Source organism: Stegodyphus dumicola, chromosome 2, assembly GCF_044657685.1.
Source record: "Stegodyphus dumicola isolate Sdum_Otavi_A_Nest chromosome 2, ASM4465768v1".
Classification (NCBI taxonomy): Eukaryota; Metazoa; Arthropoda; class Arachnida; order Araneae; family Eresidae; genus Stegodyphus; species Stegodyphus dumicola.
In genome coordinates, this window is record NC_140769.1 from 94,239,894 (window position 1) to 94,261,723 (window position 21,830).

The 21,830-nt window shown below is 35.0% G+C and overlaps 1 protein-coding gene across 1 annotated transcript in view; it reads left to right on the forward strand.

The window, feature by feature from the left end:
• LOC118189184 (epithelial sodium channel subunit beta-like) overlaps positions 1-14,444 on the forward strand; it is a 35,649-nt gene extending 21,205 nt beyond the window's left edge. The window contains exons 7-9 of the mRNA XM_035359742.2: positions 3,889-4,017; positions 13,977-14,052; positions 14,130-14,444. Of these exons, the coding sequence (XP_035215633.1) occupies positions 3,889-4,017; positions 13,977-14,052; positions 14,130-14,306 (382 nt within the window). The 3' untranslated portion in view covers positions 14,307-14,444. The remainder of the gene's footprint in view (positions 1-3,888; positions 4,018-13,976; positions 14,053-14,129) is intronic.
• The last annotated feature ends 7,386 nt before the right edge of the window (positions 14,445-21,830 follow it).

A 21,830-nucleotide genomic window follows, 5' to 3' on the forward strand; every position in this document is an offset into this window, starting at 1 on the left:
AGTCGAAGACAGATTTCCAGTCTTGAGTTCTAACGCTTTCTTATGAAATAATTTGTTTTATAGTTATTTTACAAGTTAAGCATAAAATATGGCCCACCGGCGGCTGAACGGTAAAAGCAGCTGGTTCGTTCCAGGGTTCTAGTGCCAGGGAATGGGCTCTGTATGGACGTTTTCGTAGTTTTTCTCGTGTGTAACGTGGATATGAGCCAGTGTCTCTTAAAAAGTCCTTCATGGGGCATCCTTCCCTTTGCAGTTCTTAGCAAATTTATAAGGCTGCCATTTTGTATTGCTGCTCCACAGCAAGTTTATGCAATCATACGAGTTCATATCAAGCTTATATCATGGTCATTACTTTGCACTCCTTTCGCAATTGTACCTTGTTTTCTTCTTTGCATGCAAATTTTATTGTTCATGAATTTTTGAGAGAGATAGATAACTTATTGTTCTTCACATATGGGCAGAAACCCATATTTCTCAAAAAATCTAAGTGAAATCCTATGAATTTTCAGAATGAGAGAGAGACTCTACAACGTATTCGCAAGTAGGATGCAGCCTAAAGTAAGGGATTTTTGGTCTTCTGTTATGTCTTCTATTCTCTTAGAAATTCTAATTTATTAATAAATTAAAATTTCTAAGCTCCAAAAATCTAAGCGTCACCAGTCTTTTGCAAATGCGCCAAATTTCGAGAGGCTGTCTCTCAATTCTACTGTGTTTCTTAAAACTTGTCAATAAAACTTCATACACTGAAATATAATAATTGCATACATAAATAAAAATGAAATACACACAGAGGTATACTACAACTTGAAGTACACACATTTGCATCAAAGCATAGTCCAAAGCAGGCATAAATTATAGTATGTCCGTGTTGAAGATATTAATATTTTCATTTATTTGCAGCTGCAAATATACTTGATAAAATATTCAATGTGAGCTGACTTAACGTTTAAGCAAATACTTTCACAAGCATCGGAAGTTGAAGTTCAAGTAAAAAAAGAACGTATTATTAAAGTATTTTGATCAGAGAATGCTTTGATAAGAATATTAAGTTTTTTATGGAAACTATTTTGATCAGTGTAAATTATTTGTCTTCAGTTTTCAATGATATTAGCAAGTATACACTTTTGCAGATATTAGAGCTGTAGTGTCTCCGTAAAATAATGCAATGTGTATTTAATAATAGCAGCTGCGACATAATTATAATTTGTTTCATCTGATATATGCTATTTCAAAATTTCTACGACTGGGACATACTTCCTGAGTCTAGTCACAAATTGACAACTCTACAATTCTTATTTTAGTTTTACTTGGAACGATAAGATGTCTTATATGCACGAGAAAATTTCACAGCTCTCGCAGGAAATTTTGGAATGTTCAAAATACAGTAGATATTTATTTTAAAGAAATTGCACCAGGCTCAGGTCATATGGAGTTATCAACATTTTTTACGTAAATGATGCTGCAGATGTTAATAAAAATTAGCATAGAATATATAAAAATTTATAAACGCTTAAAATAATTATTTAGGTACAGTATTAAAGCAATTTAAACAGATGACCATCAACAGAGTTGGTCACCGGTTACCTACATTTTGATAGTCAGTTATAGTCACAAAGAGCTCACCGGTGTAGAGTGGTGTCCAAAATGTAGATGGTATGTTATATACAATTAAACCCCACTATACTAGACTTGTCAAAGCTGCGATGACCTAAAGCCTGGGGATCATGTAATGACAACCAAGGTCCTTTACCAATGTAGAGGTGAATAGGACTATTCGCCGTGGCCATTTCGCATTCGGACCGTTTCGTCGTCGGAACGTTTCTCCGTCAAGACATATTTTTCTTTACACAACTATATTATATCTTCCGTATTATATTAAGCTGATTTAAATTAATAATTAGTTTAATAATTTAATTTAATTAACATTTTATATAAAATAATATATAAAATGGTTTGTGTACAGTTTTATACAAATACACCGTTATACATGACATATTAATTTTAAGAAAATAATGCGTTGATAAAATTCCAAAGTCATTCCATTTTACATTCATATTTCATAAAACTGTGAATTTCCTGCTGGTATGAGTGATTTATCTGAACTAGGCGATTAAAATTTCAAGAAATGTTGGCGAATCATGTAAATATTATACCCACATAATTTTAAAATCGATAATATAACTTCTATTATCAGGAATTTAGCTCCCTTGTAAATACTTATATACATTACAAACAATCTTTATTAAGTATACAAAAGGTAAACAGAATTATTAAACTAAATAAATTTAATACGAGTATAATACGGAAAGATACATTACATTCATGTAACGAAAAATATCTTTTGACGGCGAAACGTCCCGACGGCGAAACGGCTACGGCGAAAGTTCTACGGTGAAGTGGCGGCGGCGAAAAGTCCTAGACTCATGTAGAGTGGCAGAGTAAATTTACGTAAATATTTTAATTTAAATTAAATCCAAGTACACCGATGCCTGTCAAGGCTGTCACCTACGCGTTGATGGTCACTTTTAATCAGCCCATAGGTCATTGGTATGTTGTGGCGCAATAAATTTAGATGGATCTTTAAATTAAAATTACGTCGAAAGATGCGATACCTTTCAAGAATATTGCAATCTGAGGTCACTTAGCCCAAAAGCTAGTGATGTAAAGCAGTGATTTAGATAAATAAATATAGGTAGATTTCCAAATGAAAATGAAACAAGGCCTTTTTGTCATCAGTAACCTACAGGATGAGAGTCACAAAAGGTCAACTCATGTATATCACCAGTTTAGAGCTGTGGAGTAAGTTTGAGTAATTTTTTAAAATAAAATTAAGTTGAAGGAAACCAATACCTGTCAAAACAATTAATAGTAATTAATTAAAGTAATCAGATTAAATTATCGGAATAACATTAAAGTCTAACATCTAAAATAGTAATAACATTAAATTACACAGTAGTAATAACATTAAATTATTTTACATCTAAAATAGTAATAACTTTATTCAGTTAATAGTATTAACATTAAAGTCATCGTTAATCACTAGTAAGTGACCTATGGATTTATTAACGATGACTTCAATTTCGGTTATTAAAGACTTAGTTACTGATAGTAAATTCAGAAGATCACTGGATCATACCGATTAGCATCAAACCCAAATCACTGGGGAGCATTCAAGGCCATTCGTCAATGACCTAGGAATTCTTAGTCTCCAATATTAGCCAGTGCAATGTTGTTGCGGTGCAACACTTGCAAATCAGGTCAATGATAAGCAATTGATATTGTAACGTGACATATCATAACGCTCCAAAAATTTTAGAAAGTCTCTATTAAGGATGTTTTTAAAATCAAAATTTGGGATTATTATGCTTCTTTTATAGATGGTAGACATAAACATCTTCCCTTATGTCGATTAATAAAAGATACTATATTTTATATTATTTATCATTACACAAATATTTATATAGCTTATTTAGCATTAATTAAATATTCTAAGTGTTTTAAGTTCACGTTGCTATCAGTAATGGGAATATTTTAAACCAGAGTTTCTTAAACTGTAGATAGTGTCTGCAGCAGGGGATCGCCAAAAATGTTAGCAGTTTTGAGATTTCTTTAACTTATTATAATAATTTTACAATTCCCAAATATTTTTACACAATGTGTCTGAAAATAGATAAAGATAAGACAATATAGATAGAGAAAAAAGAAAACGTTTCGACGCATTCTTTTTATAATATAAACGTTCATTTTACTTGCTTTTGCACGTGACGCTGTCATTTCGTCTGTTACTTGTTTAACATTTTGTTTATTGTTACTTGTTTGTTACTTGTTTGATCAGAAAGGTGGTTTTTTTTAATTATCTTTTAATATTGCATTAACTCTCTCTTTCAGCGAACTGAAATACAGTACTAAAGTGTCTTCAAGTAAACTGAATGAAAATTTCTATCGAACAGTTAAATCTATACGGACGCTTTCCAATTGTAATGAAGGAGAAATCAAGATGATTAATGCTTCAGATCGGTAAGAATCTCCTATATTATTATGTTTGTGACGTATTTTGACAAAATGTTTAATTTTTAATCCCTTTAATCCAGTACTTTCAGTCAGTTACTTTCTGATTTTTTTTTTTTTTTCTTTTTATGTTGTTGAGTTATTATTATGATTAAGCAGTTATTTATAGTTTCAACCTTTACTATCACTTCTCCGTTTCCTCCATAGAAATAGGAATCAGTTGAAAGGTATTTAAGTCGAGGGTTTTCGGATTGCAACACGAAGCGCGTTTCTGCCTCTCGAAGCCATGTTAATATTAGATTTCATCAGCTCTGATAAGATATTGTTACGAAATGTACAGGCGCGGTAGGATGGCTTCCCCGCAAAGCGGTTTTAGGGTTGCCATAAAATGGCAAAGGGAAGGCGGGGTTGCCACATTTGGAGAGAAATCGCCCATTTGGCGACAAAATTGGCGATATGCCATGGACGGATGGAGAACCTTCTGGAACGAATTCTTACCAGTTTAGCTAAGAATGTTCTCGAACACAAGCCGCAAGTTATATAAACCCTGCTGGTACGCGGTGTGTGCCTCGAGAGTGCGAGATAGTATCGAGTTGGTATCTCGTCTAGCGAGTCAATCCCTGCGGAGTCGATCGAGTTGACAGCCGGGCAGCGAGTGTCGAGTGGGTGGTCGAGTTGACCGAAGGAGTCTATTAGTGCATCGTCGAGAGAGCGTGTTAAGTTCCGAGAACGACTGAACCGAAGAGTCGGGAGCTGTGCTCTGTGTGTTGTCGAGTAATCGCGAGCTGTAGCGTGGAGAGTTTCGAGAGTACGTAGAGTTGTTGGAACTTTTCATAGTATAGAGGGCGCTGTTGCGCTGAAAGAATTCCACTGTGTGTCTACATTATGTAACTGTAGGTTCGCCGTTGCAATGTCTCTGTATTGCTGTGATATATTTTGGTGCTTTCATTAAATAGAAACGAAAGATATCGTCATGTATTTTTGTATACCAAATCAAGATCAAAATTAGACTGATGCAAACTCGTCGAAACAAAAATAGCGTTCAAACAGAAATCGTCAAGTTATACTCACCTTTCGAACTACGCATTTGTATCGTTAATCGCTTCGTAATAAGAGTTCCGAGAACGACCAAGCAGAGTCAGGAGCTGCACTCTAGTGCTTTGCCGTGAAGCTGTCTCCACTGTGATAGCCTGATAACCGGGAGGCTGTGTCGCTGATCGTATCAGCGTGTTTATAGTAGTTCATGGACGACTGTAAAAACGTGTTTTGGAGCTGTCCTGACAATACTGGCCAACAAAGTGTGTTTCGATACTTCATCAAGTGTCGTCGTTATTCACTCCAAATCCACACGAACCCCGTACGAACGTGAAAGAAAGAAAATAACGTAACAACTGGTGTCAGAAGTAAAAAAACGCAACAATATTAATTATTCGGGTTTGCGTTATTGCTGCCAACACTGAACTGATACGACGGTGACAAGTAATGAGACAGCTTAGTTTTAAATTAAATTGAGTAGTCTTTGACGACTAGTTTAAGGTTAAATGGAATTTGATTTTTGCTTTACGTCTCATAGCCACAAGTGGTGATTGTTTGTTAAGCACAAGACGAGATTTTATGTCAAAGTTATAATTTAATTAAAAAAGTATTTCAACCTTTTGAAGTCCTTTCCGTTAACGTCAGACCAAACGATAATTTTGAAAGTAGTTTTTGCTAAAACAAATCAAACTCTATAATGTGATGCATATAGCTACTTGATTTCAATTCTGGACAAATCTCTGGACGTGCTTATTTATTTCGTAAGTATATTATCGAAAGTCTAAATACTATATCTATCCGAGACTAGATTCATAGATCAGTTTGCTATATTGATTAAGATTTAAAGGACTTACTTAAAATATATTAAATAAATTATTCGACAAAACAAAAGAATTGTTAGTGAAATTTTTATAAATAATTTGTTAATGAGCTATTTTTTCACCAGTTATAGAATTCAGTTATCTATAATCGATAAAAGAAGTTATTCGAAAGCGTTTCCGTCTGAATTATTAAACTCTCGTAAGACTGCCAGGCGAGTTATTGCCCGTTTATGTAAACAACAGCTGAGTCTTGAGGACGTTTAAACAACATTTTTTATTTAAAACCAAACAAATATATCAGTCACAAATTAAATGCCCTCAGCTGGAGTGCAGTGAAAAAAGAAGAGGAAATTTAAAACAAGGAGATGCTACAGACTACAGTGCGAATAGCTTAACAAGCTTTGGCGAAAATTAATAAGTGAGCAACTGATTTCGGCTAGCAAATGGCTCATACCCGATAAATTAGTTCGCAGACTTGAGCGAGAGTGAAGTACTATGGACAGTATATTCCCTGTCAAAAGTTTTTATTCTAAATTTTCAAAAACTCTATCTTAAATACTTGTAACTCAATTATATTATGGTGAGAGCTTACGAAAAGAAGTGACAGTACAGCTCTAGATCATAAGAAAATGGGTGAAACGTAAAACATATCTTACAAACTTAAAACCGACAGCACGTTACAAGCTTTATCTCACCAATGAAAAAGATAAATTTTCTATTCATATTGCATTGGGTTTCGATGTGCGTGACACAATCTGAAAAGTAATGCTATGATATTAAAGTTTTTTTTATAACCAGATGTTTAAAAGTTGAAATCATAATGTTATAAAGCAATAAAAAATATAACTGGAAGTATATCTGGAAAACGTGCCTTTATTAATATTACTGAATGTGATACAAAGAAAAAAACAGCAATCATTTTAATTAAATTTACTTGAAACATGTCGAGTGCCGTGCGGGATGCTCAATTTGCATTACGACACAAGAATGGATGAGATTTTTTAATCAATATAATTATTTTAAAATATTGCTACTTTCCATAGCATTATTCCTTTCAATCAGTTTAACCTGCCTTCGTAGAATTTTTGTAATACATGCATTTGAAATGTATAGCTGAATGTTGATTTTATTAATATTGTTACGAATTTGGTATTTAAAAAGCTAATGTTAGTTCAATTATAAATTAAATGGTTTTATTTCTCGCGCAGTGCCGCGCGTGACGAATATTAAAAGAAAGCTAAGCCGAAAAAATTAAAAATACAAGAGCGCGTGCGTTAAATAAATAAATATCTCTTTTTGATTTCGAGAAAGTACTGGAAAATTCTAGCGCGTGATTTTTAAAATCTTATAGAAGGAGGAAAACATCTCAGTTTGTGAGTAGTTGCTTAGTTTGTTGTTGTTTAGAAAACTGCTCCTGTTGATTGTAGCGAATTCGCGGATTAGCGTTCTTTAGCTGTTTTGAATTACGTTCTATTGGATATTTGAGTAGTTAAAAGATAACTACTGTGAGATATTGTAATACTGCATGATAATTTGAGAAAATTTAAGCATTTTTGTTGTGATAGTAATAAATTTTTGTTCATTTTTCATCGGACTTGTGCATTCATTTCATAACGAACCCGTACGCACGCAACAATTTTTGGTGTCAGAAGTGGGATTTGAATGCCAATAACAAGAGCGATGGAAGAACAAATGAGGCAAATGATGACTGCATTTGCTGCTTTCCAAGAAAAGATGGAAGGGGCCGTCAACTCCGTTAAGGAAGAAATGAAATTGGGCCAGGAATCCGTTAAGGAAGATATGAAATTAGGCCAAGATTCCGTTAAAGGAGAGATGAGATCCGTTAAAAAGGAAATGGAAGCCGTTCACGAAAAGTTGGAAGCTGGTCAAGTAACTCTTAAAGAAGTCATAAAAGCTGTACAAGAAAAGATTGAAGCAGGTCAAGTCGAAATGAAAAGAGAAATAACCTGCGTAATAGAAAGTAAATTTGAGGCTATGGAAGACAGAATAGGAGCTGACGAAAATAAAGTCGGGCAAATTGAAGAAAAGGTTTCTTCTGTCAAAGATGAAATAGAAGATAGAGTGTCGGCTGTGGAGCAACGAGTCGAAGGAAGAGTTTCGGCCTTCCAACAACAAATTGAAGAAAGAGTTTCTGCCGTCGAACAACAAATTGATGATAGGGTTTCTGCTGCCGTCGCCAAAGAAGTTCACAGCCTAAAGAAGTGCATAGCGACGGTAGGAAACAATTCTGAAGGTTTCAAATTTTTATCGATGCCTGCTCGTTCCGTTCTGAAACTATCTACATATGATGGGAAGACCTCCTGGCAGGTGTATAGGACACAATTTTCTATCGTTGCGGATGCGAATGGATGGGATTCCCAAGCTAAGGCCTGTCATCTCGCCGCTTCTCTGAGAGCAGACGCAGCGGATATCCTGCAGACGCTTCCCGAAAATCAAAGGCTAGATTTCGAAGCTCTATCCGGCGCTTTGGAGCTGCGCTTCGGCGAGAAATGTTTAAAAGACTACAGCAGGCTCCAATTAAAATCTCGTCAACAGAAGCTCACCGAAACGCTTCAGGAGCTCGCCACGGATGTTGAAAGGCTGTCACATCACGCCTTTTCGGAGTGCCCGATAGAAACAAGGGAAATCCTGTCCCTGCAATATTTCATCGACGGCATCCGGGACCCTGAAATACAGAAAGCACTGCGAATGGCGGATGTAAAAGACTTGAAAAGCACTCTGTTGTACGCCATGAAGTTCGAGGCAGCCCAGGAAGCAACTCTTAGGGATCGCTACCCAGTTAGAGCTGTGCGAGTCCATGAGCCAGTGGATCAACTGATGGCTCGTTTAGATGATTTAGCCAGACAAGTCGAAGCTTTGATACGAAGTAGGAGCGAGAAGAAAGTGGCTCCAAGGTGTTGGAGATGTGGTAGTGAAGGTCACTTAAGACGGAATTGCAGAACGCCCCAGGGTACGGAATATAAAGCAGATGATTTTACCAGACAAGTCAGTGGCTTGAGACGGAACAGAAGTGAAAAGAAACTAGTTCTAAAGTGCTGGAACTGCGGAGTTGAAGGCCACATACGAAGAAACTGCAAAACATCCTGAGGTACGGAAAATAAGACCATTTCCCAGCAACGACGCAGTAAACAAATCAGTGACCATATCGAGGAACGGAGGTTGCCAGATAATGAAAAACCTTGTTTTAAAGCGCTTAAAATTTATACAGTGAGTGGCAACAGTAACGGAATGTCCATTAATGGGAATATCGATGGAGTTCCTTGCGATATGATCATTGACACAGGAGCTAATGTTACCATCATTAGGAAAGACTTAGCTGAACAGTTTAAAGATAAACTTATTTGGACGCCATCCTGTGTTACCCTTCAGACTGCGTCTGGTGATAAGATCGACATAACTGGGAAGTTAAACGTAAACATCACGTTTGGAAGTGCCGCCTACCATCACACGGCTTATGTGGCGGATATCACAGATCCATGCATACTCGGATTGGACTTTTTAAGGAAATACAATTTTTCCTTAGACTTCAAAAACAACAAACTGCTTTCAGCATCTGGTGACATGACTATCCATCCTCAGAAGAGATCCTCACTTGGAAATGCCGACGCCTTGTCCGAAAGACCCAGCTCGGGAAGCCGCCGAAATCATGCTAGGGTCGAAAAGAAACGCAAGACTACCAGCTATTCTCCATCTCAGAAGCTCTTCGGTCGAGACCTTCGTCTGCCTTGTGACCGCCTGTTTGATCGCCGTACGGATGCGCCTTCATCGCCTGAGGAACACATCGAAGATGTCCAGGCCCGTTTTGAAGTGATGCCCCGTTTCGCACGAAAGCGAGTGAACTTGGCGACGGAGAAAGTGAAGACCAGATACAACACGAGAGCTACTGGACATAGATCCAACAAAGGAGACAAGGTGAGGTTGTGGAACCCGATTCAACGAAAAGGACTCAGTCCTAAACTACAGTCACCTTCGGATGGTCCATGTACAGTGCGGAACAGACTGAATGACGTCTCCGTGAGTCTTCGAACTCTTACGACAGGTTAGCTTATTACTATGGCCATAGTACGTAATGTAAATAATTGTAAATAGTATCAGACCATGGTCCTTTTTGTTTATAAATGTGTATTTGATTTGATTTGTATTTAGTATTTGATTTGCATTTAGTATTTGATTTGTATTTAGTATTTGATTTGTATTTAGTATTTGTTTTGTATTTAGTATTTGATAGCATTTGATTTGTTTAAGTTAGTTATTGCATTTATTGTTCATATTGTTTGATATTGTAATGTAATGTTTATGCCTCAGTTGCATTTATGCCACAGTTGTAAGTTTAGCTTCCTGTCCAGGGATTGTACTGCCCGGGACGTGCAGTCCTTGGGAAGGGGGCAGTGTTACGAATTTGGTATTTAAAAAGCTAATGTTAGTTCAATTATAAATTAAATGGTTTTATTTCTCGCGCAGTGCAGCGCGTGACGAATATTAAAAGAAAGCTAAGCCGGAAAAATTAAAAATACAAGAGCGCGTGCGTTAAATAAATAAATATCTCTTTTTGATTTCGAGAAAGTACTGGAAAATTCTAGCGCGTGATTTTTAAAATCTTATAAAAGGAGGAAAACATCTCAGTTTGTGAGTAGTTGCTTAGTTTGTTGTTGTTTAGAAAACTGCTCCTGTTGATTGTAGCGAATTCGCGGATTAGCGTTCTTTAGCTGTTTTGAATTACGTTCTATTGGATATTTGAGTAGTTAAAAGAAAACTACTGTGAGATATTGTAATACTGCATGATAATTTGAGAAAATTTAAGCATTTTTGTTGTGATAATAATAAATTTTTGTTCATTTTTCATCGGACTTGTGCATTCATTTCATAACGAACCCGTACGCAGGCAACAATATTAACGAATATGATGTAAGGTATACTGCAGTAATCATTCTGACGAAGTTTAGTGAAGCATGTCAAGAAGAATTAGAGGATTTTCAGAACAACTGCCACATAATGTTGCTATTCTTTCTCAGTTCCTAACTATTCCTTAGAAATAATTTTCATCTGTCTCCGTAAAAATTATGTAAAATGTATAGCTCAATATTAGTTTTATTAATATATAAGGCCGTCTTGGCGTGCCTTCGTGGTGTGATGGTCTGCACGCTGGGCACGTATTTCAGAGGTTCGTGGTTCGATTCCCGGCGAAGGCTTTGCATATTTTTCATACTGCCTGCTTCCAAAAAATCCTAATGTCTCTACAAATGAATATGATACAAGGCAAAGTATTGTTGCATTCTTTTCTGTACGAGTTCGGGCGATTTGGAGTGATTGACGACAACACTTGATAGAGAATGAAAACACAATTTATTAGCCATTATTACTCAGGACAGCTCCAAAAACACGCTTATAGTCGTCGAGAAACTACAACAAACACGCTGAAACAATCAGCAGCGCATTCTTCAGGCTATCGGGCTATAACGGTGGAGACATTTTCACGGCAAAGCACCAGAGTACATCTCTGAACTCAGTTAAGTCGTTCTCGGAACTACGTACTCTCGAGACTGTCCGCGCTACAACTCGCGATGCATTCGACGACAAGCACTAGAGTACAACTCCCAACTCGGATCGGTCGTTCTTGGAGCTCAATACACTCAAAATAAATCTCGACGAGGCACTAACTCGCGATCAACTTGATAGAAATCTCGCTGCTAGACTAGGAGACACTCACTCACTGACTGTTAATTGACTGCTACTCCGCGTCCAGGTAGGGTTTATATAGTGTTTGCTCTGCGTTCGAGAACATTCTGCTCCAAACCGGTAGTTTAAAAGTAGAAATTTCATTATTATTGCTACGCCCGATTTTGTAACGTATGGCAGAAGCAGAATGACAAATAGGTTAAGTGCTTTTCATACTGATGATCACGCAATATAGAAAGATCTGATGGGAAAATCTATATGACAACTGCAAATCTACTCTAGAGAGATCTGGCATTACCTCACAAAGACCATAAATATTCGAAAATGAAAATTTTGTTTTTTAAATCCATTTGAGAAAGGCGGTAGCTAGGTTACGTAAGTCAATTTCAGTAACCATGGAAAACTTCAGAGATCAACAGCGTGCTTTTTGTGTAAAACACCTTTGCAAAAGTAACAATTGTCATATGCCTCTACGGTGCACTGCTATCGGTTACAATGTTATTTACTCGACATTAGTCATTGCTTTAGTGTTAAGGTAATTAAATCATGGATCAGGATATTAGAAAAACTGATTCTGTCACAAATGTTAAGCAAGCAGGAAAGTTACCCTGTCGGTGAAGCGAAGATAATCTGGAAGCTGTTTATACAGTTCGTAAGAAACGACCAAGACTTTAGGCACAAGAATCGTAAGAATCTGAAGGCTGTGACAAGAGAAGTTGAATGTAGCAGGATGGTACTACATGTCCAAAATGTTCTCAAAAGTTTTTCTCTGGTTAAAAAAGTGTTCTCCAATTAATTGATTTCTCTTAGGTATGATATCCCAAACGGCCTCCAAACAGTTTTGATCTTACGTTCTTTTTTACAGGAGTCGTGTACAGTCAAAAGTCTTTAATCCGGACGTCCATAATCCGGAATGATCTATAATCCGGATCTAAAAGCTACAAACTTTCTGCGCATGCGCATAATACGTTTACGCATGCGCGTTTAATGTATAACGGATGGTATAAGCTAAGCTAAAATTATCTAATTATCTATTTCAGTTAATGTTGCAAATTGCGTTGTTCCTTAATCTTCTAATTGGATCCGGCTTATTATTTTTTTCAGATTGTTAGACCAATTTTATAAAAGTAAGCTTGAATTTTCGATTATGTCAAAAAGAATTTCCGATTCTGGAGCTGCCAAAGGGAAAGCATGTTTCCGTGTCCATCAAACAAAAAGTGGAATTGCTGCAAAAAATGGATAAAGGCATATCCTTTAATTCTCTAACCATTCCGAAATCTATTTATCGATTTCACGCTGCTCTGCGGAAGGGGGACGTTGCGGCGCGCAATGAACTGGAAGTTGATCTCTCAGCACTATCCTTATCTTCAGAGCAGATGTTTTTATTTTATTCGGCTTATAATTCCTTACTAAATGTAGTATTTCATCTCGATGTACTCCGATATGATTTAAATCAATTTCCTCGTCATTATAAATATCACGAATACACATAAAATACGTAGTTTTCTGGTTGCAATTTTCTAATTTCGACTATGCGTAATGTATGCTTTACGCATGCGAGCGTTGAAAGAAAAGTAAACAAATAAATATTAAGCTTTTATTTATTTATTTATTTATTTATTTATTTTGTAAATTTTGATACCCTTTACTCTGATAAATATACTTTTATCAGAGTAAAGGGTTACTCTTTACTCTGATAAATATTTTGACTCTGATAAATATAATTGCTCTTTATTTCATAAATTATGGTTTCATATTTTTAATTTTATAATTTCTGCATGCCATCTTACCAGATTTACATTGATGATCTGTAATCCGAAAAAATCGATAATCCGGAATCGCCGAAGTCCCGACGAGTCCGGATTAAAGACTTTTGACTGTATACAAAAATAAACTGAAAACGATAATCCTATTTAAACAAAATATTCACGATGAAACAGCTTCGATTCCAAGCGTCATATGTCAGTGTGCTTCTCAAAATCTTTACACTCATTTGCAAGACTGCCGAGTACATGAAGGTAAATACCACTATAACGGTATTATTTTTTAAAAAAATAAGTTCTCAGATATGCCTCTTTCTGATGTTAAATAAAAGTTCAATAAGATTACGTATTTTTTATTTAGTGTCAAAAGTGCAAAAATTTATGGCTCATGCTGTATTTATCCTTTTTATGAATTGCCGACATTTAACTTCTGATGAACTTTTAATTTCAAAATAAATAAAGAAATAGTATATATTATTTGAACTAAACTAAAATATTTTTAATATTTTATAGTCTAAAATAACTCATTTCCTTTATTAAGGGTTATTTATGTCAACTAATTGTACTATTTGAGTCTTTCATTTACATTTAATTAAAATCTTATTTGGCGAAGCATTTTAAGTAGTCATGCAGATAACTTTTTTTTGTACAGAAATTCGTTAGTTGGTCTGAAAGTATATTACAGTACTTTTCAAGTTGGCAAAGACAGCGAAATTGCTTCTTATAGCGTAAGTATACACATTTCTTCCTTCCCTCTCCGTAAGTTTTCAAAGTGTTATTTATAGCATATGTATATATGTTTCAGTGGGAAACTCTTGTGGCTAACGTAGGAGGAAATTTAGGATTTTTTATGGGTCTGACTCTGATAACTTTTATCGAAGTACTGGAATTCCTTTGGGACATGTTATGTATGATATTCAAGAAACTAACTAAGCTAAATTATTATGAGAACAAAGTGCTGACTTTTCCTAGTCCTTCATGAAAATGCCCGCATCAGAATTCATCACAACGGCTTTGATTTACTAAACAAATACACTGGCATGATTGTAAAATCAAAGAAACTATTTTTGATTGCTTAAATTAAGCAATAATACAATTTTTCTCAGTTACATTAGCTTAATTTAAGATGAAAATAAATGTCGTTTTTAAATTTTCTATGTTGTTGTTATCTTTATAGAATGTGTTATTTGAGTATAGTCTGTAATTAATTTTAAGAAAAAAAATCATTACTTTTATTGTAAAAATGAAAATTATCTTTCATGTAGTTCATTTTTCCCCATTTTTGAAACATATTATTGGACTGTATACATTTCTTCATTTTACAGACGAAACATGATGTCATTGCGCAATAAATTAACGCATAAAGTTTAAATGAAATTCTGAATGCAATCAATGGGAAATATTTAACGTCAATAAGTTTGGGTGTCATATATATAACGCTGACTTAAAATAATCTGTAATTCGAATGAACCATTTTAAGAATAATTAATTGCTTAATAGGAAAAGATCTAAACTGATTCCCAATTTCCAATCTTGAGCATGAAGCGCATTCAAACAGTTTTGGCTTTTCATTATGAGCTAGTATTTACTTATATTTTAAATAGCATTTCGGGAAATAAATAAAAAACACGTACGGGGTCACATATTTTACCATTAGTTCGACTTTATAATCATTCAAAACTCTTAAGCATTTAATAGAACCCATATTTTTAATTTTGAATCTTGATCTTTTTCCGGTCAACAATACTGAATATATATTTGGTTCTTTCAAATGAAAACAGCAACGAAGAGGTAATACATCTGAATAATCACATGGGCTTTATTAACAAGCATATCTTCTTATAACAAGTGAACGTGATGAGAGCTGACTGACTAATTCACACTACTATTCGAACTTCAAAATCATCTGTAAAGTTTTGCTGTTGTATAGAAAACTAAATAAGTGACACACGCAGACGAATATATAGTCCTTCATACACAGGATACAGCAGGGTATCATATTACGGATTTGGAAAGTTTAGACGGTATTAGATGGCAGGAACGGGACTCTGCATTAACATATATCATATTTTATTTTATTTTTCCGTCTGCATTGACTTTTCGGAAACTTTGGAGTGCTTTACAGTCTTGCTCATTACTGCACAGTGTGGGAGGTATTTTACTAGTATTTTGCAATCAAAATGTAGAGTAAGCATCATTTTACCAGTGCTACATATTCTTTGGAAAATGAATGATTAACAGTACTTCCATTGCAAAACCATAAGCTGCTCTACAAAAATGGCGACATTATATATCACCGTAACCACAAAACCATCAAAATGATTTCCACTTCTCTCTCTCACAAATGAACAGGCTCTGAATATTGTGTGCTTTTTACGTTCATGCTGCTGTTTTCTGTTGATTACTCTGTGCATGTTTCTTATGTTGAACTACAATGCTCCGTATAGCTAATTGATTTACGATTTTTTTATTCATTCTTCAGATTTATTTCAGATTTATTGCCTATATCAGCCGGTAAATTTCGATCGAGTTTTACAATCCATCACTCATAACTGAAGTATTGCATTCTATGCATTTCTGAAAGAATCTTTCACTCACAGCTGCTCGCCTTCTTATGTCGAAGCAAATTATATTACTTTTAAACAGAAGAAAAAATAAAGAACAATAAATGCTTATAAAGTAGTCTTCAATTTCTCTTCCATGCAGAAAAATCTTGTTATTGCGTTTCTTTTAGCACTTTCGCTTAAATTGTTAAGTTCAGAGCACACCAGAATATGATTTGACAGGTAGATACTGTAGCGAAAGTTCTAGATCAAAGTCGAATTACTCATAATCCGAAAATGAGATGCATGGCCTGGAGGGTTTTCCATAAATTTTAATTAAACTTAATATTTACATATATACAATGTAGGCTAAAATGCCTGAATCGAATATTTAATGCTCAAAAGGCAAGAACTGAATAGTTCCAGCTAAAATCTAAATCGAATTCTATTGCGTAGTGCATCGAAATTCTACCTTCAAGAAGAAGAATATTTTTTCAAGTCACGTGTTCAGAAGGGGAAAGGTTAAGTAAGCCAATAGATGGACTCTTAACGCCATCTCTTGGCGATATCAAAGAATATTCCTTAACACACTCCCCACCTGAACTCTGACAAGAGTTCATCTAACTCAGTTATACATACAATCAAGTACATAAATCACTATTCTATAAAAATATTAAAATATACTAATTAGTCAAACACTTCAATTCCAATACAGGTTATACACTTCATGTATCAAATAATAAATGTTATAACTAATAAATGAACTAAATTTTTCCACTTAACTGAACAAACTTAACTAACGATATTCAATTTAATCATTAATAGACAAAAAAGGAAAAAAGCATAACTAAATCGTTAAAGTTCAAAATATCTAAAGTTCAAGAGGATATAGATGTTGAACAGTACGTTTTAGAGTCCCATTACCAGTTTTTAATTCGAATGATCGGACTTTACCATCACGTCCAGGAATAATTTTTATGATTCTACCAAGTTTTCATAAGAGTTTGTTTTTATTATCTCCTTCGACTAAAACAACATCTCCTACTTTTAGTTCTGGTTGAAGTTGCGGATTCTTCAAGAAATGAGCAGTTCTAAGATCTAATAAATATTGTTGCTTCCATTTCCACCACAACTGTTTTAACAGCAATTCTTGGTAACGCTTTCTTTTTAACAGCGTTTCTCTTGTCGTTTCGCTACCGATGATTCTAGCAAAGGTCAGAGGATACTTCAAATCAGTTTGTCCAATGTTTAAGAAATGCATTGCAGTCAACGGTTGCGGCTCGTCATTGTCGTTGTAAACGTAACTTAGAGGTCGTGAATTAAGAACTGACTCCACTTCGACAAGTAGTGTAGACATTTCTTCGAAAGTCAACAATGCTTTTCCTACGATTTTTCTTAAACATTCTTTAACAGATCTAACAAGTCTCTCATAAAACCCTCCCCACCATGGGGCTCGTTCGATTATAAATTTCCAATGGATTCTTTCTTTGGCAATGAAATTCTTGAATTTGTCATCTTTTAAAACTTTTGAAAAATTCTCAAGTTCTTTCTTTGTCCTCTTAAAGGTCTTGGCGTTGTCAGAGTAGATGATAACGCAGTTTCCTCCTCTGCTCAAAAATCTGCGAAATGCAAGTAAAAAGGATTCTGTTGACATATCTGATACAAGTTCTAAGTGTACAGCTCGGGTTACTGCACAAACGAACAAAACAATATAGGATTTTCGAATGTCTTTAGAATTCTTTACGTAAACTGGTCCGGCGAAATCAATTCCACAGACTGCAAATGGAGGCGATTCTTGGATTCTATCCTTTGGTAAGGGTGCTGTCATCTGGTCTGCTGGTTTAGCTAAATATGTTTGGCAAATTATACAACCTTTTAATGCTTTTTTGACTAACTATCGTCCTTTAGGAATCCAGAAGCGTGATCTGACTTTAGCTAAAGTCGCAGCAATTCCTCCATGCATTATCTTCTCATGTTCTTTGCATACAATCAGAATCATTAGTCGAGAATTTTTAGGTAAGATTATTGGATGTTTATTATCTAGTGAGAAGTCAGAAAATTCCAGTCTTCCTCTCAACCTCATGATTTCCTTTTCATCAATGTAAGGAAGAAAATTATACAAAGGAGAATTTTTTCCAACCGAATTACCTTCTTTGAGGGATTCATATTCTTCGGCAAAAAACTTCTTTTGCTCTGATCTTATCCAGAAATTTTCTGCTTTTGTAACTCTTCAGCTGTGAGAGTTCCTTGAATGTCGCTAGTTTTTCTTAATTTTTTAATGAAACGTGTTGTGCAAGCAGTGACTCTTAACACCTTCTCTAATTTGCTATATTTTGATATGTCGAAAAGATCATCTGCACTTTTTTCGATTGTACATTCAAGTTGATGTATATCATCGGATCCCTTTTGGTATTCTAATTTGTTTTCATCTCTTGTTTCTTTAATATCTAATCTTGGCCAAAGTTCGTGAGGGAGTTGAAGCCATTGGGGACCTTGCGTCCAAATGGTCTCATTTATTAACTTGGAAATCTTCGTTCCCGGAGGTACGAGATCTGCAGGGTTGTCGACACCTGGGCAATAATGCCAATCTTGAGGTGAACTCAATTTTTGTATTTCTTCGACACGATTCCTGACAAAGGGTTTGAAGGCTTCAGGTTGTTTCTGGATCCAAAAATAAGTAATTGTTGAGTCTGTCCAAAAATAGCACGGAATTTTCAATTTCAGTGCTTTCAGAATATTGCTGACTAACTTAACTGATAACAATGCTCCCATTAATTCTAACCTCGGTAAAGTAAGGGATTTTAGTGGGGCTACCCCATTTTTAGAAGAGACCAAGGCCGTTTTGATTTCTTTATTTTCTGTCGTGAAACGTAAATATGCGACTGTACCATAGGCTTTGACACTTGCACCTGAAAAGCAATGTAGTTCGAGATTTTCGACATTAATGTTCGAGTGCATGAAAAGGTAACGAGAGATGGAGAATTCAGCCATTTGAGGTAGCTCTTCACACCACTTTCTCCATTCAGAGGACAAATCTTTAGGTAACGGTTCATCCCAATCTATTTGTGACAACCAAATCTTCTGCATTAAGCACTTTATTCTAACAGTGAAAGGTCCTAAAATTCCAATCGGATCGAATATCCGACCCAACACTTGTAGAAGAAATCGTTTTGTTTCTATTGGTTTAGATGTGAAAGACAATAAGTTCCGAACATCAAAATACAGTAAGTCCTTTGAATTATCCCATGCCATACCTAAGACATTAAATAGGAAATTTTCTCTATTAAAATCTTCAGGATTTTCATCTGGAACGATACCCTTTTTTACCCACAATTCATGTAATTGTCTCGAGTTACTATGCCATTTGTGAAGCTGCATGCTTGCTTCCTTAAATATTTGGACCGATTCTAGACTCGTGGTTAATGCTTCATTGATCGTTGGTTGGCTTCCAATCACATCATCTACATATGCGTTCTCATTCAAAAAGTTAACCGTTGTAGGATAAAGTTTATTATATTTTTTCAGATGATGTTTAATGGTAGCGGCTAATAGAAATGGACTACTATTTATTCCGAATAAAACTCTAGTGAACCTATATGTGTCAGGAGAAATGGTTTCATCATTAGGGAAATCGGAAAACAGAAACCTGGTTGCGTCTCGATCTTTTTCATGTATGAGAATCTGTAAAAAGGCTTGTTTTATATCTGCGGTGAAGGCTATTAGATTATACCGAAATCTTGACAATATTTCGAATATTTCAGGGTATAAATTTGGCCCAACATGTAGACAGTCATTTAAAGAAATGGATCCTGGGGCATGCGATGATGCATCATAAACAATACTTGTAGCTCGATCTTCGCGTATAACTTCCCTATGTGGCAAGTAAAACACGACATCCTCTTCATTTGAAATTTCTGAAACTGGTTCGATAATATTTTGTTTTAACTGCTGTCTTAATACGTTCCTGTATTCGTAAAATAGATTAGGATCTTTTTTAAATCGTTTTCTAAGTCGATGAAATCTTTGTTCTGCGATTTCCCTATTATTATTTAGATTTGATGTGTCATGTTTCCAAGGCAATCTAACTTTATAGCGAGAATTTTCATATGTTATATTTGATTCGAAATATTCGACGACTTCATTTTCAGTTGAATAGAAGTTTTCCCTCTTATCAATAAGTCCTGAGTTTTCCAAGTCCCAAAATTTTGTTATTTGTTTGGAAATCAAATCTTCCCCTACAACTACATTGAAAGCTAAAGAGACATCATCATCACCTTTTCGTCCATGTAGGCACCAGCCGAAAATAGTTTCCACTGCAACAAGATTTTTGCTTAAGTATTTAACGTGTCCCATTACTACGTTGTAATAATAATCTGCACCAATTAGAATGGCAATGCGTTTTTTACAATCGGGAAAATCTGCGAGCAACAAATTTTTTAATTGTCTGTTTTGCTTAATTTCTTCTGATTTAGGAGGAGGAATATCTGTACCTGATATATGATCAGTTACTAATAATTCAACTTCTATTCTAGAATCGGGAGAACTTCTATGTTCTAAAGTTAATTTAACTACGTCATAATTTTTTTGGATGGGAGAAGTATTCCCAAAAGTGTAGACAGTCAATTTTTCTTTTCTTATGACTTCGAGGTTTAATCTGTCCGATAACTCGCGAGCACAAAAACTTTTCATACTTCCACTATCCAAGAGAAGTCTGGCAAACACCTTTTCCTTAGCTGTTTTAACTTTTATCGTGCAAGTCTGTAAAAGAATTGTATCATTTGCATTATGTGAAACGGCCGAAACAATTTCTTCTTTCTGTTCCTTAGTTTGTGTATCATTTTTCGAAATTAATATACTATCCTTTTTATCACTTGGTGTATTTTTAACTATCGAACTGGATTTAAAACATATGGCTTCTGAATGTTTACCTTTGCAAATTTTACAAACTTTAGTTTGGCGTTGCGGGCACTGTGAGATTTTGTGTTTAGGGGCCAGGCAAAGAAAACAACGCGCTTGTTTTTTCAAAATATCTCTCTTCTCATTAACTGTAAGGCTTAAACATGACTCTGAGTCATGGTTTTGAAAACAAAAAATGCAGTTTCGATTTGATGACGCGGCTGCCATAAATTCATGTGTGGTGACAGTTTGTTTATGTTTCGGCGTCGGTGGATATCTGTTAATACCTTTCATTTCCGGGTTTGACTTGCGTGGAAAGGATAACGAATTAATCTTTTCTCGCGATTCTATTTCTAATCGGAGAAAGTCTAGAAATTTGTTTAAATCATAGGTTGAAGGATTTTCAGTATTTGTACGATGAAATTCTAAAGTTATATCGTTCGGGACAATTTTCATCAAAATTGGAATAAACATGTTGGATATGTTTCTGGTTTCACACCGAATGCTAAAAGGCTTCTGACTTGAACGTTAATTGTATCATAAAGTTTTCGCAATTTTGCCACTTCACTTGAACTTTGAACGGGATTTAAATTTAAGAGATTATAAATGTGTATATTGATAATAAGGTCACTTTGACCGAATCTATTTTTAAGAAAGTCTATAGCAGAGTCATAATTAGCCTCTGAGATTGAGAGACCTTCTATGGCTGATGCTGCGTTTCCACATAAATAAGTTCTCAAATAATTAAATTTTTCTGTCTTCGAAAGTGTAACATTGTCATGAATAGTGACCTTGAATGAATTCCAAAAATTCATCCAATCGTTATAGTCTCCGGAAAATTTATGAATTAAGATTTTGTGCAATTTCACATTGCCTTCAATCTGTCTTTTGGCTTCAACTTCTGTAGATGAATTATTTAAATTCATGTTGATATTTTGAGTATTGTATTCCCTTAAATAACGGTTGATTTTAGACTTCGCTATTATTATTTTATCGTTATATTCCATAGAAGTGTTAATATCTGAATCTAATTTTGATTCATCTTCAATCAAATTTTGTATTTTTTC